Source organism: Mytilus californianus, unplaced genomic scaffold (assembly GCF_021869535.1).
Source record: "Mytilus californianus isolate M0D057914Y unplaced genomic scaffold, xbMytCali1.0.p SCAF_10, whole genome shotgun sequence".
NCBI lineage: Eukaryota > Metazoa > Mollusca > Bivalvia > Mytilida > Mytilidae > Mytilus > Mytilus californianus.
In genome coordinates this window covers 51,383,332-51,408,251 of record NW_026262582.1, presented here as the reverse complement: position 1 = coordinate 51,408,251, position 24,920 = coordinate 51,383,332, and the positions used below count along the sequence as shown (strand labels likewise).

The window sequence follows — 24,920 nt, the reverse complement described above, 5'->3', positions numbered from 1 at the left end:
AAAGTTTGCCAGGTTTTGTGATTCAAGAAAGGTAATTAATTTTCCATAAATTTAAGCTATCTTCCAGGATGAAAACTTAACATTGTCCAAAAATTCCAAAAATATAAATTTTAAAAGTATTCTTTTATTAATCCAAGCAAACAATTTGAAAATTTCATTAAAAAAAACTTCATTCATGGAATATGAGGTATGATGTCATTAATTTATGATGAGAAAAGAATGCATCATGATGTCATTGATTTATGCTGAGAAAAGTATGTTTTATGATGTCATTAATTTATGCTAAGAAAAGTATTCATTATGATGTCATAAGTTTATGTGCACACAATATTTGTGTCATGGAGACAGGAAGTGACATCCATTATGTTATGATGTCATAACATTTAGTAGTCCTGAAAGTGCAGGTTTGTTGTTTTTTTGTGATAAGTTATGCAACCACAAGGAAGCATGACTTAAAAGAAACTTGTGAAAGCTTTTGGAAGCATTATAAACACCTGGAATGTCTGATCGCACTTGTTGCATTTGCCCATGCAGCTGTATGAAGAAGAAAAACAAAGTCAAAGATAAGGACTTGCCAGTGACTATAAAAATAACAAAGTAAGTTTGCACTTCCCACTGACATTACAACTTTTTCATTCCAGTGTATGGAATAGAAAAAGGAAAGCTATTGTACCTAGTATTCTTTGACTTTACATTATTTTACTCCAAGCCAATAAAATTTAGCTGAACCCAATCCAAAAGTCTCATCAAGTTGTAGGGTTGGCAGGTTTCCTAAATATTGACATGTTTTCTGGCCTGTTTTCTTTAGGCCTTTTCAAAACTGAAACCCATGAAATACAAACTGAAAGTACAATTCAATGCAGCAAACATGTGATCCTCCTGTCTAATGATATATATATTTACAGAATACAGAGCCTAGCTGTCCTGATAAAAATTACAAAATAATTTAGTCTTCGGAATTTTTTTAACTTAATTGCAGGTCAAAATTAGCTGTGGAACCAAAGCTCTTATGGTTCTTGGGTCTGCAAAAACATAAAAAATCACAAGGACTGTAGGAGCTACAAGTCTGAAGAATATGCTCCCAACTTTTGGATGAACATGACTTGATGGATATACCTTTTTCACTAGAAATTTGGCCTTTTTCAATTATGGCCTACAGTTTGGGGGTCTCAACCCATATATATAGAGCTGTTAACTAAACTAACCTTTACCAATAACCTGCAATTTTTTAATGTTACATGAGAAAGTAATAGAAATCCCAGTTCTAAATGCATGTTCAAAAGAAATAAAACAAATTTGAGTTGGGGGGTGGGGGGGGGGGGGGGGGGGGGGGGGGGCGGTGTCAGGTCCGGGGCTCCCCTTATGGAGTTTCACTTATGGTTAATCCAAACCTCTTAACAGGTTCCACTAGAAAATTTGTACAAAAATCCTGGATCCTCATCTGATATTAACCTAAAGATCACTGTCCTGGTATTGATATAAAAATAAGGAGATGTGGTATGATTGCCAATGAGACAAATGCCAATGAGTCTATTCTTCAGTTCAAAATTCAAAAACTTTATTCTTATCATGTATGTTGATAAAAGACTAATTTCCAGTTCCTTTTTCCTGAATGAATTTCATTGATTGTCCCAATTGATGTATTGTGAGATTTGAAAAGTATGGGAAATAAACAAATTCGAAAGTTGTGTATGGGCTTCTTTACCCTAAATTACATCTACAGGGACCCCTGAAATATTTAAAAAGGCTTAACAAATTTTAACTCCTTTCTCTTTCTGCTTCTCTTTTTTTAGTCTGTACTGTGATTTAGTTTTATTTATGTCTCCTTTTATAGGATGGTAAAGGTGTTTCTGTAAAATTTTTACTAAATAAGGGAAAATGTGTATACCGTACATACTTTGAAAGACTGATTGATGTCAATTGATGTTCAATTCCAAATAGCAATAAAGTGATAAGTACCTTCCCTTGACTTGAATCTTTTTTTTGTAAATTTTACCCTAATTTAAATCTAATCTGGTCCTCTCAATCTCCCATTTAGTGATGAATATACTCTCTTCTTTTTTTTTTTTATTATGTTTTATCTTTATTTTTATACTTAATCACAAAAAAGTATCCTGAAATTTTGAAACCAGACATAGAAAATTGGAATCATATATTTTTTTATTTTGTTCATCTGAAGTTTTTTTCAGGGTAAGATACAAATAATCAACTATCTGTAAACTTGTACCTTTATACATTTCTGGGAAGGACAACATTATTTTTAACTAGTGTAGACTAGTTCTGCTGACTACCAATTACAATAGAAAAGATCTAAAAGTGTTTTTACACTACAGACCTGCTTATATTTTTTTCCACAAATACGACTGGCGCTAATCAGTTTTAAGCTGTATAAGTTCTTTTGAAAACTCTTTTATCTTGTTTAACACAGTCTCTTTTTATATTAATTATCCAGTTTGAGAACTTATCAAATGAAATCCTAAAAAAATTATGTACATTCTATTTCTAAATTTTGTTTGAAATTTAAATTAACTCTCAACTGTTTCACATCAATGAAAAAGAATAAGCTTGTATTTCAAAAGATTCTATCAGCTTAATTAAGGTAGAAAACTCTAAATTTTGTTAAGCATTCTTTTTCTGTAATTCTATTTCTTAAATTTCTTAAGGTTTCCGCTAATTGTACACTGCGGGAATAAGACTGAACAATGTATTGTAAAGTAAAATCATAGAAGCAAAGGAAGGGAAGATAATAAAATCCTCAAGAAAAGAAGGACAATTCTATCTGTCATCCGTAGGGGGTATTGTCGCGTTCGTTTAAATCGATATTGTTCAAGCAGCTGATTTCCACATTGACGAGGTCTGCTGTGTGATTTTCCTATTGAAACAAATTTTCTTCATTTTCAGATGTCAGTTTCTCTGTGTAATAATAGATTTGCCCCATATGTCACGTTTACTTTTTACTGGATTCTATTTTGGAAAGCTGTAATTATATTTCCAATATTGCAGATGAGAAATATCCATTTATTTTCTCACTTTTTTCAATTTTCTTGTCACAGTATTATGCAACATCATTGGGACAACCATTATTAACAGCAGATTGTCAATTATTGAAAAAAAGTGCATGAGTGAAATTGTGTAGGTCAACTAGACAGCAACCTTTCAAAATGGGAAAAGCACAGAAAGTATGTGTAATTTTATCTTTTATTAAATGTGTTTTCTTGATGCCCACTAGTGGAACAAATTCTTAAAATTCATATATTCTAAAAAGTTGTTAAATGATTCTTGAATTGATTGATATTATAATTGCACTCCAGTCATATTCCAAATGTGTTTTAAACACAGTTTTATTTTATGACATAATCCAGAAATAGTTATTAATTTTCCAATGTTTAGAACAAGTGAATTTTAAAAGGTCTGAAATTTAGTGTTTGACCTATTAAGTAGTTCACAGGTAAGTGTAGTTGTACTTTTAAAATTCCAAATTGTCTGGTCTTTGGACAATAAAGAATTTACCAATTTATGTAGATGCTAATCTTATGGTTTCTCTGTATTCAAAAATATGACTGCAAAGGTATTTTTATAAATAAACACTACTTAAAGTAAATTTTGTCACAATATTGACACCTTATGTGAAATTTTTTGTACAGCAAGATTTTAATATTTATATAATGCTTTTGAAAAACATGTACTGATTTAAATGTCCTTTTCTTCTGTGAATGATAATATATATTAATAGCTTCTTCACATTAAAGATTTTAGTTTTTTAATTCTTTATGTAAATCATAATTTCAGTGATTTTGTCCCTGGACACAGAAAATTTGGGATTGTTATCATGGTTCTTATTCAAAATGTAGAAAATTCAGTGTATGTAACTGAAGTGATTACAACAGCTTGACCAGTGCTGTATGTATAGTGTTGTTTTATTGTAGTGAATGTCTGCAGTTGAGACACTTTATATTCTTGAAGTAAAAGCGCACTTAGTAGCTGATTCTATTGCAGATTTGGAGAAGGTTAAACTTATTCAAGGGAGACGACAAAATGAATAAACAACTTGTGAAATATATTTTCAGGCGTCTCTGTGATGAAGATGACGAGCTCAGTGAGGTTGAGCCGGATGCTGTTCCGAGTGAAGTTCGGGATTGGTTAGCCTTGACCTTCACACGCTCCATGAGCAATATCAAAAGACGAGGGGAAGAAAAACCAAAGTTCAAAAGTGTTGCTCATGCCATACGGGCTGGTATTATGGTTGACAGGTAACATCATTAATCTAGTTTAGCCAAGAATTATATCTAAAATTGCCAAGATCCTGTTTTAAATTAAAGGCAAAGCTGTTTAGAACTTAAGAAACCACATCAGATTAGAGCTATCCATCAAAGCAACCATTATAAGAAACGCAATAAATATGATGAAAAATATATATTCAGAGCTACATTAAATCACAAATAAAATATCACCAAGGTGATATGGCAGTGTAAAATCTCAGTTCATGAAAAAAAGTATACAAATTTTAATTTTAATAAAATGGAGTCAGTTTTAGAACTGTATTCTATAATGTTCGTGTTCATTATTGTTTTTTATTTAGTGAAGACAATGAAAAGTTGACCTTCCATTAGAAAAGGAATATAAGAAATATTATCATTATAAGCATTCAATGATTTTAAGTCCATTCTTATGGACATAAAAGTTGAAATAATTCAAAGAGACGTAGGTTGAATTACCTGGATTTTAAGAGGGAAATGTTTTGAAAAGGTTTTACAATGACAAAACACATGTATATAATGTATATGAATGTCCATTTGATTTGTAAGCTAACTAGTGCATTTTAAAAATATGTAATAATTTTTTTTCATGAAGTGCATTTTTATTTCGAAATGCTGTATTTATTTTGAATTCAATTTCAGAATTTACAGAAGACTTTCAAGTTCAACAGGATTACACGTTCCACCCCATGTTCTACTGTTATTAAAGGTCAGGGTCAAGTATTATGTTAAAGTTGTTTAAGTTTACACGGACATGCAAGAACTCTAAATTGAATATGAGTTCTAAGTTAAAACTTAGAATATTAGAATAGTTAAAAATAGATATTACTTGCTGCTTCTTATATAGATGTGTAGGAAAGAATAATTTAACATGTATTTTTTGTTTACTAAGACTATACTCATTTACTCATTTTTGCATGTAGTTCGTGTTGTTGGACTAGATAAGCTCCTTGTAAATTGCATTATCAACCCAGTGTATTTTTTGGCTGAGCGGCAGAGCTGACCTTTATTTGCTGATCAGATGAATTGAAAGCTTTTAGATGCCCAAATAAGCACCTATCTCGAAAAATTGCCACATTTAAAATTAAAAAGAGTTTTCATTGCATATACTGATAAAAAATTTCAGTTAAGCAGTGTTTCCCAAGGCTTTGAGAAATCAACTGGACATTTGGTCCAGTAAACCTTTCTTCTTAACTGGAACAGGCTCTTTTTTACAGGACATTTACACATATGATTTGAACAAAATTAAAAATTTACTGGTCATTTGGTCCAGTAATACATATCACTTAACTGGACCAAACCAATTTTTACTGGCCTTTGCCCTATGTCCGGCAACTTTGGGAATGACTTGGTAAGACTTGTTTCAGTTTACTTGAGCATTTGATTTGTTATAGTTTTTCAAAATGTGCTAAATTGTATGTACAGCTGAACAAGTAATTTTTTCAATTAACCAGCATTAATATTTGTTCCTCTTTTTCTATTTTCAGCATTTAGATGAATGGGGATTTGATGTTTTTGCTGTGAACGATGCCGCTGACAATCATTCTTTGAAATTTGTTGGTTATGAACTCTTACAAAAATATGATATAATTGCAAAATATAAAATCAACAGCACTGTTCTGGACACTTTCCTGTTAAATCTTGAAATAGGATATAGCAAATATAAAAACCCCTACCACAACCTTTTACATGGTGCAGACGTAGCCCAGAGCGTGCATGTGATATTAAACCAGAGTAAATTAGTGGTAAGTATGATATGAAATAAGTTTGATGGTATTTTTTTCACTAACCTGTGTTATTCAAATTCTTTTAGCACTTTGATTCAGAGTTATTTTCTCCTTCTGTAGAAAAAATAAATAATTCTTCTTTTTTTGTCAAGAATTTACTAGAAGATGTGGTATGATTGCCAATGAGACAACTCTTCACCGGAGAACAAATGACGTAGAAGGTTAGCAACTTTATTGTTTATAATTGTCAGTGTGTTTAGATCAGGAGAATCTAAAAACCATGCAACTGAAGACAAAACTATCAACAAATAAACAAATAAAATCAAGACAGTTTTGTGTCTTTCAATATCTGGGGCTCTTTTCATAAACATTTCAGTATAACTTACAATCAATTTTAGTTGTAAGTTTTTTTTGTAAAAAGAGTCGCTGGTTTGTAAAAATAAAACACAAATGCCTTTGGAATATATTTTGAAGAAGCTTTTCATTAAATCAATTTATTGAACAGATAAATTATGTGCAGGAAGGGTATTTGAAAAATATCAGTAGATAGAATGTAAAATGTAATGCACTACTAAGCAAAGAAAATATCTTCTTTTTACAAATACCCCTCCCAAACATGATAAATATCTCTTTAATTACATCTAAAATCAAAAGAGATGGTTATGTTAAGCATTAGAATTTATTTCCCTTATTCTAAAGTTCACTATCAAGACATAAGCAAAAATTGACACATTTAACAAAGCTGACCATTCACATCTCCATGAAAGGTAAAAAAGTATACTCATTTATTTTCGTGGGTACCAATTTTTCGTGGATTGGGGTATTTTCATGGGTATTTAATTTCATGGTTTTTCCCAAGTCTGCATACAAGCCTATAGAAAATTGTAATTTGTTAAACATTTAAATTCATGGTTGACCTGTACCCAGGAAATCCATAAAAAATAAGTATCCCACAAATAAGAATGAATCCACAGTAACAAAAATTTATCTGCAGCTGATAACAAAAAATATATGAAAAATACACTATCTAAATACACTTTCTATCAATGAATCAAAATTCGAGGTGTAATTAACCAAACAAATTGTAGGTGAAGAATACCAAAGTCAATACACTGTATATTTGAACTATTTTTTACACATAAGAATTGTTTTTTTCAGCATTGGTTGACAGATATAGAAATTTTTGCTACAATTATTGCTGCTTTGATACATGATTATGAACACACAGGAACTACAAATAACTTTCATATAATGACAGGGTAAGGATAAATTAATGTTCACAGATACTACCAAGGTTAGGGCTATTCCATTAAGATGTATGTGGGAGGGTAGGAAGGGACTTTCAAATATCCCTACAACCAAGAACCATTTTTTAGATGATTTTGCATAATGGTAGTAGACGCATACTGAAAAAAGACCCATGACCCACATTTAAGAAATAATTCTTTCATGCCATGCTTTATGCTCATTTTAACATGGGTAGGCATTATATTTGTTAATATCTTTATACCGAGCGTTAGCAGGACATCATATTAGAATCAATAATAAAATCCCTTCCTACCCTCCCACACACATTTTAATGGAATAGCCCTTATCAAATGAGAGTTTTATTCTGAACTAAGCTTGATAAGATTAACTTTTTATCTTCACTTCGAGCAGCACAAGAAGAAAGATGAAAAAAAGTTGAATTAAATCTCAAAAACTGAACCCCAAAAATTACTTATATTACAGGATCCAACACCCCCAAAAAAAGTACACAGATGGACAAAACAAAGTCTTGTGAAAACAAATATGCAATAAGAACCTTATAGAGAGGAAAACCAAACCAAGTACAGTCACAAATGCTGTTAGGCAGATATATAGCAATATTTCATATGAATATCATTTCTTTTTTCATGATTTAGTAATTTCAGAATTTCTATATTGTTGATGCATGAATATACACCTGTATCAATTTTTTTTAATGGATAGAAAGATACGTATTTTGAATTATTTTTGAAAATTTACATTACAGGTCCGAAGTTGCTCTGTTGTACAATGACAGAGCTGTATTAGAAAACTACCATATCAGTGCCTCATTCCGAATGATGAAAAACGATGACAGCAATATACTAAGTAATCTCAGCAGAGAGGAATATAAGTAAGTTTATATTGTCAAAGCCACCTAACTGTAGAAAAATTTTTTTTGTTAAAAAAAATTATAAAATTGTATCATGTTTCATGATTAAAGTAAAAAATACAAAAAACCATAGAATTTTAATTACACACACACACACACAATCTCACAGACAGACATTCAATTATGGAACATCTGTATGACTTAAGTGAATATCAGCATTTTCATAAGTGAATATCAGCATTATCATAAGTAAATATCAGCATTATCATATGTGACATCAGTTTTATAGGACACAAGATGTCAAAAGGGAAGTTTTTAAAAAGCCAATCTTTATAATCATTTTAATATCTTTATGTCTCCGACAAATTCAAAAATTAGTGCAGATAAACTATACTGAAATGAGTTATTCCACTTGGAATGTCTGTTTGTTACAGAAGTTATGCCCTTGGAAATATGAATTTTTTTTGGAAAATGGCTTCATATGGGATCTCATGCCTACATTTCTTGTAGGATATCTATAAAAAAGTTTAAAAGAACCAAGCAAAAATATATGACAGTTATTGCCTTTGGACAGATAAAATATGTAATATGTGCATCAGTAAGGGAACATTGGAATGGTGCTCTTTAGTTATTATGCATTTTTTTTTAAAATTTTCTTCAACCAGTCAGTTTGCAAATGACAATGTAGCCTTCAGGTTGTTTTGTAAAAACTATGAGAAATATATGATGTGAAACAAAATCTTTCTGAGTTATCTCCCTTTCAACTAATTTGTAATGTTTTTGCATTACAATTTAGAAAATATAAAAGAAAAGAAAGAATAAAAATAGTTTTTAAGTGACTAAAAGGTCACCAAGGACTACAGATTAAAAAATGATAAAATCTAGCTGATCATAACTAAAGTAAAAAACATGTTTTCCTTGGATTGATAATTTAAATGAACTTTTCTTTAGAATTAATCATTTATTGTTATTCTTACTAATTATTTGTTGTGTTTTTCCTAGAGAGTTTCGTAACCTGGTGATAGATATGGTTCTCGCTACAGATATGTCTTTCCATTTTCAACAAATTAAAAATCTGAAAGGTTTGCTGAGTATGCCAGAAAGGTATGTTATAGCTGCAGCTCATGATTTCTGGAAAGTTCAGTCATGCATATATTTTTCCAATAAAATCTTTACCTTTTTTTAAGGAACATCTTATCATTTGAATGAGACTTTTTCTGATCTATTACCTTTTACATATAAAAACATTGAAATGTCTATAAAATTGAAAGAACCATAGCAAGAACAGATGAGACACCTGACTCAACAAAACCTAGTGTTGGAAATCAGCTGGAAGATTATCAATGATTTTAATAGGAATATTCAGACAGTGTTCGATTTCCTTTTTTGGGGAATTTAATAACATATTTTTTCTTATGTAATACTTGTGCATGTCTGATATAGTATTGAAGTAGAATTACCCAAACATACATATTCTTAAATGAAGATTACTGTTCACCAAAAGAGTGTGTATATGTACAAAATATATATTTCATGGGTTTTATGGGTGTTTTAAGGCATTGTTACATTTTCAGGGAATTGGCAAAAGCTTAACATAACATTTTATTGATATTTTTCACTTTAATTCAAAGAGGGTTTGTCAAAAGAATTATTCTGTTAGACCAATTTTATTGTATTACTTACTTTACAAGGTAAACTGTGTTGCCGAAATGACATATTAAATGTAATAGCACTAAAGATTGTTTCAAAAGCAGATTTTAATTAATGTTTAGAACAGGAAACAGCATATATTTGTTCCTCTCAATTGGGAACTTATTTTATTTAAACAATGTCTACTGAGGAAAATTGTTTATAGAGACCGCATTGCCTCAAAATGTTGAAATATATTGTTTATGTTTAAAATTCAATTAAATTTCAGCATTGACAAGGCTAAAGCTTTATCCATGGTGCTACATTGTGCAGATATAGGTCATCCTGCTAAAGAATGGAATTTGCATTACAAGTGGACAAATCAATTGCTGGAAGAATTCTTTAGACAAGGAGATAGAGAAAAAGAATTAGGTCTGCCATTCTCTCCGTTGTGTGATAGAAGTGGTGTTCTTGTAGCAGAGTCACAAATAGGTAAGGACATTCAATCAGAATGAGTGGAATCACATGTCTCATTCAAGCATAGACTGGGAGTGCATTAAATTCTGTAATTTATGCACATATACAAGTAAAAAATGCATGTAGCTGGCATTAAAGTCTCATTCATGTGCAGACTTGGAGTGTAATTAATCCTGCAATTGGTACTCATTTAAACAAAACATCATAGTTACTAATATCTTACAATAAAGAGTGTCTCTTGCTCTTTCTGGGTTTGCCTAAGTCAATTTTCAGTAGATTTGGTGCTTTCTCAATAATTCATGGATTTTCAGAGAAAAGCTATCATCAATGTTTGAGTTCTGACAATAATTAAAATTTGTACATCAATTATTCTGAAAATGATTCACACATGAGTAAAGTTGAAGTTGGGTCTGTACCATACTCAAAACCATGCACTTACAGTCTGTGCCAAACTCTTGGTTTCTGTCTGACATTTGGTCAGACAGTGTTGTAGGTTTTGTCGGACTGATCAGATTTTTGTCTGTCCCAAAAAAGTAGCAAATTTATTAAATGTTTACTGTGCTTGTTCAGAATGTTTTTCACAATACTAATTGCAGTTTGAATTGACCTCTACAAACTGATCAACTGGTAAAACATTTAGCTCATTGCTTCAGTGAACGGTTGGTACTGTAATTGGGCTTGTATAGTTCGCACTGGTACATAGTCCGCATCCCCTTCTCCCCACGAAATTTCAGGTAAAAAAACTTTTTGTAACTGTTAGAAAAGGTCAAATGAAACTTCGGTAATTTTAAATCGTGTGTGGTCGTTTGCGGTATTTTCTTGGAAAACCCTATTTTCAATCACCAAATCAGAAGCTGAAACTGCTTGTAAATGGTTCTAAAACACTTCACGCTGGTTAAAATAAATCAAAATCACACAAAAAACAATTTAGAAACTTGTGTATGTTTAAACCGGAAGTTTGAAAAGCATGTGTAAAAGATGAAAAAAGCCGGTGAGAGTCGAAATCCGTACATAATAGATATCACTATAATACGACTTTGAAAGTAAAACAGTTCCCTCCTTATGTAAAACCATGTTTAATATATCTATCACATTAATGTTTGAAGGGTCTTAAGCTAATACAAAACATATTTGTCAATAGGAAACACCAAAACGGAACGAATAATAACCGATTGCGTGTTGTAGTTTACACATCGTAAGCTGGTTTACGGTTGTCTTTCTTTACTTTTTTTATACGATTTCATTCAAGCAGATACCAGTTTATATTTAGCAATGCATTGAAAAGAAACAAGAATTTTGTAATGAAGTATTTAATTTTTAAATTTATCAGTATTAATTTGATATTGAATAAAAATAACTTATTAATATGGATTGGGTAAAATTTTTTGTTTGAAAAATGATAAGAGCGCCCTCTACAATGTCAATAACAAACATGGCGGAATGTAAACAAACCACATCGCAAAATTGAAATTTTTTCTCTTATATCTTGCTTATTGTACTCTATAGTCCGCACCCCTGATGTCAGGATCAATTTTGGAGAATAAAACCGCGGACTATACAAGCCTTTTAAAGGTAGTTAGGAATGATTGCAGCGAAATAAAAATAATGGACCATCATCCAAACATCTGTGATGTGATGGATGAAGGTCATTATATGAGGAAGCCAAGGGCTTCCGAGGGTTAATAGTGAACCTTTTATTATGTGCCAGCCACACGCCTATTTTACAGTTGAGTGATTTTTTGTATGTCCAGGTAGTATATAAGGCCAGGTGACCTGAGTAGTATCCTCTTTTATTTTGAGGCAAACAGTAAAATCTCCAGTGTAAATGGGTAGTAACACGACCAGTATTTGCATTTATATCAAACCTCATCGGGAATGGGTTTTCACTAGGGAGGGTACTATTAACCCTCGGAAGCCCTTGGCTTCCTCATATAATGACCTTCATCCATCACATCACAGATGTTTGGATGATGGTCCATTATATATCATAACCCGGGCTTGACTCGGGTTAATAGTGAACTCTTTACAGCCAAAAATGCAAATACCAACAAGAACAACAAGAACATCAATCACCATAACCAAACAATTGGTCTCTCATACTTTAACAAGTATCTATGTATGAGCCTAAATCATATCAAAGTATTTAACTGCAGATAAAAAGAAAATTCATCTGTCTCCATACATGTATATCACTTGTACGAAAGAGAATACACAATCACCAATATGTCTATCTACTATCCTTTTATTCCATATATTAGATGTTTCTGTTTTCATACCAAAATCATAAACAGTCTCTATTATCTATTAATACCAAATATAAAACATCCTCTAGTAGAAAACCTAACTACCACTCTACATAATATGTACATGTAGTAGATCATAAATTATCACATTTTGTCTCAATAACATTACTCCAAAACTACCCAGAATTGCAATGACTATCATGAAATAATAGAATATTTCTTTGTTTTGTGGAATAAAGACATAAGCTTCATAATAACTTTTATTATGTTCAAAAACAAAAATCTGTTACAATCTTCAGAAAACAATTAATACTCTATAAAGTTCACTTTAAAATGTCTCTCACATGTAACAAATATAACAAAATAACACTGTTGTTTTCTCATTATTCTTAAATTATCACATTTTCTCTATGCTTCTTCTCAAACGTTCTCGAAATTTAATGCTATTGACTAAAACTGTTCGATTCAACTCCAAATGTAAGCAAACTCCTGTTGCAAAAAACCAAATGGAATGTCCAAAAACCATTCATCTCGCAGAAATGCTAGATACATCATAACATGTACGTAGAAAAACCATAGCTGATCCTCCTGGTCCACCATACAGTTCCTGTAAACCACTAGCTATAAATAAGAATTAAATACTGTTTCAGTATATGATGGCAATGGAGTTTCAATATCTTTAAAATAAAACTTTTGAAAAGAGTAAGCTGACCTCCAGTTAGCAGTTTTTAATATATCATTCAGTGAAATTCCAGCTTGTTTAGCAGCTGAAGTTGAAGCACTACGATATGAGTGTGCCTTAAATTTGTTTATATCAATTCCTGCATTACCTAACACTATTTTCAACCAACGAGCAATAGTTGAAGTTGTAACACGTTTGAATGTTCTAAAAGAAATGAATAAATTTTTACTTTTTCGAACATCCTTTGTCCGTAAAATATAATGTTTAATACATCTAACAGGACAAATATCCTGTTTTTGATATTTATGTATGATAACATCCAAATTAGATTTGTTTGGTTTAGTTGTTTTTAGTAAAACTGGTATCTTAAAAATCAAAGAATTGTCTGTTACAAATACAAATCTCAGATCTAAATTAACAAGTGTTTGTGATCTTTGAGCTGATGACAATGCAAATAAAGCAATGCATTTCAGAGTTAACATTTTTAGAGATAAATTCTCATTTGGATATAATTGTGATAAGTACTTCAAAACTGTACCAACATTCCATGTAAATGTATATCTAGGTAAAGACGGCCTTAAATTAAAAATGCCTTTCATAAATCTAGTTATGTGTTTATCTTTTGCTAATTCAGCCATACCCATTAATGTCAGAGTCTGACAAATAGCTGATTTATGAGAATTAATACAGCTGTAAGATTTTTTGTTTTCATACAAAAAAGATAGATAATTCAAAATTTGTATCACAGATGGAGAAGTGGAATTAATTTGTTCTTTACTACACCACAAAATCCACTTCCTCCAAGCATATTCATACTGTTTATTGGTTGAATCTCTCCATGATTCGGAGAGAATTCTAACAGCTCTTTTTGAAAAGCCTTTATCAATGAGATATCGCCGGATACAATACAAGCGATAAGGAATAATCTTCTTTTGTTCATTGAATGTCTTTGACCATTGTGAGCCAAAGTTAATAGATCTGACCAATTTGGTAATTTTAGTGGAGTAGAAATTAATAATTCTAATAATTTTGGAAACCATGTTTGTGTGGTCCAAACAGGAGCTATAATTAATGCCTTCCTTACCTTGTCCTCTTCTATTTTCTGTAGGACTCTTGGCAACTGACTGAAAGGAGCAAAAATATATGGTAATAAATTACTCCAAGAGAGAGAAAATGCATCTGAAGCATAAGCTTCTGGATCAGGAAACCAACTAACATACTTTGGCCGTTGTTTGTTTAAACGAGACGCAAACAAATCAATCTCTGGGTTAAATAAACTTAAAGTCACTTTTTCAAAAACTGAACTATTTAGTTTCCACTCTGAAGAATCATTAAATTGTCTAGATAAATTATCTGGTTGTGTATTTTGTTTTCCTGGGATATGTACCGCAGATATAAATACTTTTCTTTCAGTACTCCAAAACCAAATTTCTTTTGCAAGTTTTAAAAGCGATAATATTGATCCCCCTTGATTATTGATGTATGCAACCGCTACTGCGCTGTCTGTTCTAACACAAATATGACAATCTTTAACAGATCTACAAAGAGCCTGCAATGCCAAAATTATTGCTTTTAATTCTAACACATTAATATGATTCTGACATTCATCTATATTCCATCTACCTTGGGTACAATCTTTCTCAAATACTGCACCCCAACCTATCAACGACGCATCAGTTTGTAAATAAACTTTTGGAGGCTCTTGTCGAATTGGACAACCATTTTCTTTTTTAATATTTTGAATCCACCATAAAATCTCATTTTTACTCTCCACCGACAAAGACATATGAGCATTAAAATTTTTAAAAGATTTTTGTAAAGCTTTTGTTTTGTCAATGTCCAAATATCTATGCTGTAAATGTGCAAGTGTAATTGCATGATAAGATGAAGAATATAACCCAATTAATTGGGCAACCATACGAATTTGTGTAATCTTCCTTTCAAACACTTTGTATGAAATTTCTATAATTTTTTGTATTTTATCTTCTGGTAAAAATACCTTGAACAAAACTGAATCAATAATGAATCCCAGAAACATTGTTCTTTGTGAAGGTATAAAATTTGATTTCTCTATATTTATTGAAAAACCTAGTGATTCTATTAAATCATTTACAAAATGTGTGTTTCTTTTTGCTTGTTCGAAACAAAGTGCTTGTAATAGGGAATCATCAATATAAAAGAAAGAACTAATGCCTAACTGTCTCACATGTGAAAATACCACTTTCATGATTTTTGTAAATATTCTTGGAGCCGAAGCTATTCCGAATGGGAGACATTCAAAATTATATAATTTGTTATTCCACATAAATTTCAAATACTTTTTACTGTCTTCGTGTATCGCTACAGATCAATATGCCTCGGACAAATCCAGGCTTGTAAAAAATGCATTTCTAGAGATGCTTTTCAAAATAACTTCAAGAGTTTCTTGTTTAAAATGATAATACTGAATATAACTGTTTAATTTTTTCAGGTTAATAACTGGTCTAAATGTTCCATTTTTCTTTTTTACAAGAAAGAGATTTGAAATAAATTCACCTTTCTCATGGTGTGAAATTTTAATTGCTCCCTTTTTTAACATATCAGATACCTCTGTATCAACTAATCTTTCCTCATTTTTATTAAATTTTATAGGTCTTGGAATTATTTTCTGAACTGGTATCTCATCAAATTCTATTTTGTAACCAGTAATTGTTTCTAATACCCAACTATCTGATGTTAATTTTTTCCAATTTCTAATATGATATTTTAATTTACCAATGTTTAAGCCAACTTTTTCAACATGTTTACATGTAATACCAACCTTCAATTTTTTCTTCTGTATTGAGAATTCATCATGGGTTGCCTGTATGACCCTCTTGGGTAGCGGCTCTGCCCTCTGAAATTGCCTCTTGGGTTTGACATACCAAACCGGTACCCTCGCCGATAGGATCGGCCTCTGTAGTTTTTTGAACTGAAAGTTTTGTTTATCTTTTGTGCATCATTAATCTCCCGAAGTCTTTTACTAATATCATCTCCAAAGAGTTTTTCACCCACGACCTCATTTCTGTTACACAGTTGATGGAATTTACGTTCAATATGAGGCTTCAAATTCATTCTCCTTTTAATAGATAGCTCAAAATGCAAATTACACTGTATAGAAATAGCTCTTGAAATTAACTCTCTCATTGTCTTAATACAAGGATTTTTCCCTCGTAATAATTCCGCCACCTTAATCAAAGGGACCATGCCTGCCTCTGTTAGCTTTTGAATATTCTGAGAAATCAAATCCTCAGTCTTAGCTCTACGGGCTAAAAATTGCCAAATTTCTGGGTTGACAGGTGGTGGTACTAAAGCTTTACAATTGCTAGGTATCTTGCTATCCTTAGTCAAAGATGTAACATCCGACTTTTTCTTACAAATTTTTTCTATGACTGATGCTATCGAAGGGCTGACCTCAGAATCAAACCGTTCATCGTCCTCAAAAATTTTTGGCATTTCATAATCAAACTCCTCGTCTTCACTTTCAACGACAAGTTGTGTGGGATCAACATTACTCTCATGTTCAGACAAATCATCAGTTTCAAACAAATTGAAAACATTTTGGTCATTTTCGACCTCATTTATGTCATTATCTTCAAGTTCCTGTATAAAACTATGGGAGTCACTACTAGGACCTGCAGTACCACTACTATTGACATTTATTGCAGACACAATATTACTAGATAAGTCAGCAAATAATTGTTTCAGTAACTCATTTTGCTCGGCTTGAGCTTGTTTACTTTTAGAAGTTTTTCTGGGAGCCTTTGGCTTACTACAGCTAGCGGACGGTTCGTCCTGCGTAATTTGAATACTTCTTTTCAAAGGTGCTTTGCCTTTCTTATTTTTGCCTGGACCTTTTCCAGGTCCTTTTTCTGTAGGCACAACCACTGTTTTCTTATTAGTTTTTACGTTTGTACTCACAGTTTGTGAAATAGAATCTATATCCTCATAGTTTCTTTCATCTTCAGATTCTGAAGAAGATGGTCTACGAGACCTTGCCATTTGAAAATCTATAGTATAGACATGTGTATCGATCAAACAGGGTCTGCTTGATACGTACTTAAATGCGTGCGGCCTTGAAATAAAAGAGGATACTACTCAGGTCACCTGGCCTTATATACTACCTGGACATACAAAAAATCACTCAACTGTAAAATAGGCGTGTGGCTGGCACATAATAAAAGGTTCACTATTAACCCGAGTCAAGCCCGGGTTATGATATATAATGCTTACCATCCAAGTCCAGTTATTTAATGTCTGCGTCATGAAATTGAATGAAAATAATCACCTACTATAATATAAGGCACTGGTTTATAAAGGTCGGACTTGGGTATGAAAACTTCTTTCTAAACGACATTTCATAAATGATTAGTTACAGTATTAGTGAATTGTTTGCTATTTGTGAGTTACTTCCCTCTTTTTGATAATGGCAATATATTCTGATCAAATTAATTAAACCTTCAATTACCTATTGAATTAAAATAAAACAAATGATCAGAACCTGCTAAAAGTGCTATTATTGATTCATGCATGACTGCAGACAATATTTTTATCGACAGAAATCACTTCAAAAGACAATATGTTGCTCTATGGGATGTAAGTTGATATTGGAACTCAATTTTAGATAAAAACTGTATTGTATGATAAAGATTACAGTAATTTACTTTATAATTACTATGTGAAAAATGTTTCTTACTTTGCAGGTTTCATTGACTTCATCGTCGATCCAAGTTTTCAGGTTATGTCAGACATGTTGGAAAAGATTGTTTCCAATTTATTGAAAGAGCAGAGGAGTGGTTCAGGAACGTCGATAAATGAAGACCAGGCATATGATGTGAAGAAAGACAAAAGTACGAGCACAACAAGCTTACACTCTTCAAGTGGATCATCACGATCATCAACTCCTAAACTTCTTGGTTCAGGTAAAGGAACAGGTTACTACGACTTAAAACTCAGAACTCTTTTTTTTTTTAAGTATTTGCTGTGATATAGCCTTTTTGTGCTAATGCGGTGAAAAGCACCAATCAATAAGTAAATCACCTGCTGGATAAGTTGAAACTTAAATAATCTGAGGCGTCGGTAACCTGAAAACCTGGACTATATAATGATTAGGAGATGTGGTATGATTGCCAATGAGACAACTATCCACCAAAGTTCAAATGAAGTGGATGTAAGCAATTATAGGCAACAGTACCACCTTCAACAATGAGAAAAACCCATACTGTATAGTTGGCTATAAAAGGCCCTGACATGAAAAATATGAAACTTCAATTAAGAAACTTAACAGCCTAATTTATAACAAAACAATTTACCCAAAAAAAATATGACAACCACTGTACTACATGGGATTGGCACATAGAGAATGTTTAACATATTTATGAGCACTCAATCCTTCCCCTCACCTGGTGCAGTGGTGTAACAGCACAACATAAGACCAAACTATAAAAATCAGTTGCAATTGGCTTAACTCAAAAGATCGGTATGAGGCACAAAAACAAATAACATAAAAACAGACAAAAAGCACAGAAAAAAGAGTTTTTGCAATTGCTGAAAGCTAGGTCAAAGTCAATTTTAGAACCAACAAATAAATCATGTACTCCCAGGCTATAGATATATTATATAGATTGAATCAAACAACTACAACAGATTTAATTAACACTTAAAGGGATTTGATACAGTTTCAGGGGAGATAATTATAAATGTGATTATGAACTTTGAGCATCCTGTTTTTTTGCCATGCAATGAGCTTAGTCCTCAGAAACTGTATTAGAAATTCTAACAGACCCAACAGAAATTTTACAAGTATGGGCAGTTGGGTCTGTGGCCAAGCTTGACGACTGCTAATTACCTTGTAATGTCACAGAAAAAACTAACTCAGAATTTGATAATGTCTTTAATAACATTTTTCATATGAACTTCACTATTACTTGTAAATGTAAAAGACTAGGCTAAAATACATGAAATTTGTAAAATATGCAAACAACAGATGTCAAATATATACATGTTATTTTTTTTTTCAGATGGAAAATTTGAATTCCTAAAGCCCTGGCTTGATCATTTGGTGAAGAATAAACAGATATGGAAGGAAAGGGCAGCAAAAGGTAGGTTTTTTTGACAGTTTTTACATTTCATACTCCTGCAGCTGTATAAAGTGATTGTTGTGTCTACCTATATTTTTTTGGGGAGGGAGGATTTTGTGATGGTTTGGGTTTATTCACCATTTCTTAAAATTTTAGGGGTCTAAAATCTAAAAAAAACATTTTCTTGTTGATATTTACAAAAATCTAATGGAAATCATTTTGTACCCGTATCTCTTAACCAATGGATGGAATTGTAATTTAACTTTCACAGAATCCTAGTATTGAATGGCATTATGATTTTTTAAATGATTTTTGGGGTTTTCCAACAGCGAAACATGGTTTTTGCCTCATCTACAAAAAGTGTAGACATCTTGTTTCTGCTACTGCCTCTAAGCAATGACTAGAATATTAGAATATTCCGAATAATTTGGTGGGGTTTTTATGCCACAAAACATTTACTTATTATATGTATCTGAATATCAGAAAATAGATTTGTGAGCTATGCTCACAGTTTCTAGTTATGGGGTTACCATCCATCTGTTACATCCCAGAAGAATGGACAAACAACAAAAGTCCACAATACTTCACCGAAAACTAAAGATTGAACAACAGAAGTAACCAGAAAATATAAGATAGAGATAATATACAACTACAAAGCTGACACAAAATATAGAAACAATATACAACCACAAAGCTGACAAAAAATATAGAAGGCACTTTTTAATTAAACCCCACCATGCATAAAATGGGAAAGCCCTGGCAGGATGAACAAAATAAACTTTAACCACAACACTGAAACAAAAAACAAAAGCATCATAAAATTGCTTTAATACAGGAAATACATTTAAAATTTGCTGATTGTATATTTTAAGGTACCTAAAAATTAAAAAAATATCTATATTAAAATGTAATATCTTATTTCTTTGACAGATGCAGAAGAGCGAAAGAAAAAAGAGGAAAAAGGAGAGAATACAAATAACAATAACTCAGACACTTCTAGTAAAACGAGTGATGTTAAAACAAATGATTCTCAGGCCAATTCTCCAATCCCACTCAATCCTAGCGGAAAATAAACATTTCAGGATAGTAAAATCATAGCTTTGTCACATCAATGTATTCATCAAAACATCAATTAAAAAATCAGCCATTTTGTTTTCTGTCATCTGCTGTCAATCTGATTGGATGATCTCGCTAGTTTCTGCCATCTATAACCTGGTGAAATTTTGACCTGGAAGTACTTAAAAGTTGAATCATGTGTAGAGATTTCGTCACATCACTGTGTGAATCTCACCTCGTTGGAATTTTATCTGTGATTTAACCGTTTTTATGAATTTATTTATACACACATCACATTACAGCTTTTGTTTGAATATATATTTGTAAAGGTCAAATAGGTAAATGAATGTGGTTCCTGCATCTTTAAATAACTTTTGCATCTTTTTAGTAGGGAGGATTTTTTTATGGTTTTGGTTTATTCACAAATTCTTTGAATTTTAGGGGTCTAAAATCTAAAATTAACATTTTCTTGTTAATAATTATAAAAATCTAATGAGTGGGTAATAAAAAATTTTAAAAATCCCGGGCAAGTGTTGATGATGTTTTATTTGCAAGAACCACACATTTGTTCGTGTTTTTTTTTTTTTTTTAATTTTAACAGTTTTTGAATGTACCTGCACTTTCAGTTTTTTCCTGTGCCATATGGTCGCCACATTTTAAAATGTGAGCCATGCGATAAAATGTTGGTTGGAATTTCATCCTATAGATGATAAGATCTGATTTTTACTTATGATAAAAAAAGAAGTAAATGAGATAAAATAATAAAAACTGTTTTGGCAAAAAAAAGTGTACAAGTTACTTGATCCATTGTTAGAATTTAAATTAGGACTAAAAACAAATACTTAGCTGATCTGGCAGGTTGCCTTTTTCAATAAGAATTAGCAGGAATCAGGAATAGATTTAAGAGATAAATGAGAGAGTTAATCATTTTCATTTCATGTGTAAGTATGGTTTAATAGAGAAAAGAAAGAACAAAGCACAACAGTTCTAAACAAACATGTTTATTCCCGAAAAAGGTTGAAGTTAAAAATTCATCGATGAAGTTTAAAAAATATTTTATATAATTTTTGAAAAATCAAATGACGTTGACAAATTAGATAATTATAAATATCTAAGTTTTACATTTTGCCAGAAAATATTAAAAATCATGAATTATGACACTTGTTTATTGAAGAAACGAAAATTTTCAATTCATATATCTACTTATTTCAGAAATTAAAAAAAAAAAGAATTCTCTATACTGAACTTTTCTGACTAATTGTTCCATGTGCTTTCAGGTTGAACATAAATATATTAAATTTGGAAACTTTTAGCCTTACTGCAAAATTTAAAACTGTCAATACCAGCTAATTATTTATTTTGTATGTCCTAGAAACTAAAATTTTACCATGAAACATTTTTTTATAGAAAATTTAGCTTCGAGCTCAGGGTGCTTTCTACAACAAACTTTATTATTAATTTTTAAGTAGATTATAGATATATATGATATTTAGTAAATGATAGTTTAATTATAACTACATAAATTTAGGCACAACTCTGTTAAATGAGTAAATGGTGTGAATTTGCTATTTGAAAAATTATTGTTCAGGGGAGGTAATTTTTAAATTTCTTAAAATTCAAAACTTTCACATGTAGAAAATTTCAAATGAAAACATATAAGTTAAATCACTGCTTTGTTAAATCTGTTTCATCATAGTGTACTATTTTTTGTTATTTTTCTGTTTTGTTGAAAGTAGAATTTTTAGATTTTAAAAACTTTAATCATATTGATGACTATTATATATCAATGTGTGTTGAAATTCAAAGAACAGAATAAAAGCAGCTTATATGATTTTACAAACAAAACTATTTAAAAGAAATATCACAAAAGATATCTGACAAATAAAAATAATGGAAATAATAAGACAGAAAACAGTTATGTCAGTATAGTATACAGATCTGAAAAGTGACTTTTAATGGCAATATTTGTAGGGCTGGTTGTAATAGGGAAGTGCAACATTAAATTTAGCCTTAAATTGTTAATGTGTTGTTTTAATTTGTTCACATCATACTTAGGTATAGTTCTGTGGCTTTGAATTAGAAAAAAATACAAACTGCATCTATGAAGTAGATAGATCTGATATATGTCAACTGTTTCATCTTTTTCAAGATTTTCAAGTTTTTGTTATGAAAGTAATGTACTCTCTTATCACATAAAAAAAATGAACCCTTTTCTGAAAACTATCATAAGCAGCAGAACTTTACCTTAATCATATATTTGACTAATAATTGTTAAGTTTTTAATAAGAAAATATATATGCAAACATTTTATTATACAGAAATGAGATACTTGTTATCAGAAGTCAGAATTTGTACTCATTCCTCCTCAAGTTTAAGTATTAACCTTTTGAACGAAGATTTTTTTTCTAGTGGGTTATTTATTTTATCTGAAAATAAGTATATTACAGTATGAATAATCAATAAGGGATATAATCAACCAACGCCCACAACCCAATTAATTAGGTATGTAGGTAGATTTATATAACTGTTTATATGACAGTTGATTATTATTTTATACCCCCCAAAAATATATCGCCATTTTAGATTCTTAGGAATTCTGTGTATTTTTTTCAAAAGCATCCACCAAAAAGATCTGAAACTATGGTAATCACACCAATGGTGTATTATTTCAGTTTCTGTGTTCTACAATTAATTCACCCACATTATCGATTTTTCAAGTAATTTATAATTCATTGATAGACCATCAGGCCCATTATCAATTCTTTTTCCCCTCAATATTGCAAGGCAAGTATCTCATTTTCTGTAGCCTCACAATCATCTGCAACGGTGTGTTTTGTGAGAACTCAATCAAAAATATTGTTTTGTACATAAAAAGTAAGAATTGTGTATATATATATATATATACTGATTTGTTATACATAATGTACAGTTGTTATAAACATTTCAAACTTTTATTTTAACTAGAGATAGAATTAGTCTGATTAAAGTTATATCGAAGGTTGCTATGGAATGTTGATATAAAATGTGAAATCTGAGGAAACAGCTCCTTAAATATATGAGAATTCATTTTTTGTTTGTTTTTCAACCTTCAATTTTTTTAAATCAGAATTTTCGTCTTTTTTACATTTTTATAGGATTATTTAACTATTTATTTATTTTTATTTATTTATATATTGTTCTTAGACTTGAGGGTTCCTGACAGTTCTTAAAGTTATGATGTATCGTGAAAACAAATGCAGTCTTTTTTTTTTACTTTCTCCTTAATTATCTTTTTTTTTTAAATTTATTTCTGTATTTTTTCTTCTTTTTTTTTGCAATTTTAGATTCTGCTCTCTATTTATACATTTAACATACTCTTTTTATTTATTTTATTTATCTAATTATGTATTATTGGAACATAGATACTGTATATGATGATATTTTTAGACCCTTTAAAAATTTATATTTAGTTACAGATAAATATTACAAATGTACATTGCATTGGTAATATCAGAGACATGTATATGTGTAAACATGTCTCTGGTAATAATAGATATATTCTTTTATTTTTTATTTTTCCTCAGATTCTTACATTTTTACATCAAAGGAAAGAAGCAACTAAAAATATAATTTCTATTAGATTGATATTTAACATTATATACCAAAAAATTTTTAATCTCATTATAGTCTTTCGAAGCATGTGATATATGTTGTAGGCACAAAACCATTTAGTTACAACCTTTTTTCATTGATAGTTATCTCCCTTTTATAACAATAATTTGCCATAATGATAGTGTATTTCCACATAACTATGGCATCACTTTTCAATATAAAGTATTTTTGTTGAGGAACTATCCTTGATTGTAATGGGCATTTAACATTTTTTAATTTATGCAGCTTATATTCAGTAACCTTTGAAATGATTCATATTGACTTCCAATTATTAAATATCCTATATTAATTGAATTATTAATTCAGAAATAAAATAACCCAATATTTTAAAGGTAAAATGTTAATGTAATATTTTTCGATATGCTAGTTGTAAGGATTGATATAAGTGAAATTTAAAGAACTATATTCACCCAAATTACCCAAATATGATATCAAAATCAGAAAAGACACATATATATATAACCCACTTATAACCATTTCTATCAATTTTTACTTTTATCAAGAAGATGTTTTAGTTTTCCTAATTCCAAAACCTATGTGTGTTAATAAAAACCTATTAGATTTTTTTTTATTTAAACCAACATTTTTTTAGAATGGTTCAGCTATTTAAATTTTTTACACCTTAATTATGATGTTAAGATAATTGTTTTAAGTGATTATTTATGTACACACATTATTAAAAACTTCGTTAGAATATAAATAACTAATCTGTAAATAAAAACATGATTCATTAAATTAAAGATATTAAAATATGAATTCTTGATTTCTTTCAACCTGCGGAGTAATCTTTACTGTCCACACAATAGCCAGTGTTTCAGTATGGGGTGATTTTTGTCTCGTGTTGATGAAGTAGAAAACGCGAGACTTAGGTGTTCTATTTCCAGCCACATCATCAACAATGTATAAGTTTATGATTAGATTAGTTAATGGGGAACCACTAGTGGTAGGTCAATGATATTTGATATGCAGTTGTATAAGCATT

At 30.7% G+C, this 24,920-nt stretch overlaps 1 protein-coding gene and 1 long non-coding RNA gene across 4 annotated transcripts in view; one reads left to right on the top strand and one right to left on the bottom strand.

The window, feature by feature from the left end:
* Window positions 1–24,694, top strand: part of LOC127718799 (dual specificity calcium/calmodulin-dependent 3',5'-cyclic nucleotide phosphodiesterase 1A-like) — a 140,770-nt gene extending 116,076 nt beyond the window's left edge. For 2 of the 3 annotated variants that reach the window (XM_052224863.1, XM_052224861.1), the window contains 10 exons: window positions 4,068–4,250; window positions 4,899–4,965; window positions 5,744–6,001; window positions 7,142–7,242; window positions 7,998–8,123; window positions 9,105–9,206; window positions 10,021–10,223; window positions 17,855–18,073; window positions 19,172–19,252; window positions 20,162–24,694. In XM_052224863.1, the coding sequence (XP_052080823.1) occupies window positions 4,068–4,250; window positions 4,899–4,965; window positions 5,744–6,001; window positions 7,142–7,242; window positions 7,998–8,123; window positions 9,105–9,206; window positions 10,021–10,223; window positions 17,855–18,073; window positions 19,172–19,252; window positions 20,162–20,304 (1,483 nt within the window). In that variant the 3' untranslated portion in view covers window positions 20,305–24,694. The remainder of the gene's footprint in view (window positions 1–4,067; window positions 4,251–4,898; window positions 4,966–5,743; window positions 6,002–7,141; window positions 7,243–7,997; window positions 8,124–9,104; window positions 9,207–10,020; window positions 10,224–17,854; window positions 18,074–19,171; window positions 19,253–20,161) is intronic. The other variant, XM_052224864.1, reaches the window with a different exon arrangement.
* On the bottom strand, window positions 12,699–14,359 carry LOC127718841 (uncharacterized). Its single transcript, XR_007989968.1, has 2 exons — window positions 14,218–14,359; window positions 12,699–13,072 (listed from the first exon to the last, which is right to left on the bottom strand). It is a non-coding gene; the product is annotated as an uncharacterized LOC127718841 (long non-coding RNA).
* Window positions 24,695–24,920: the final 226 nt, after the last annotated feature.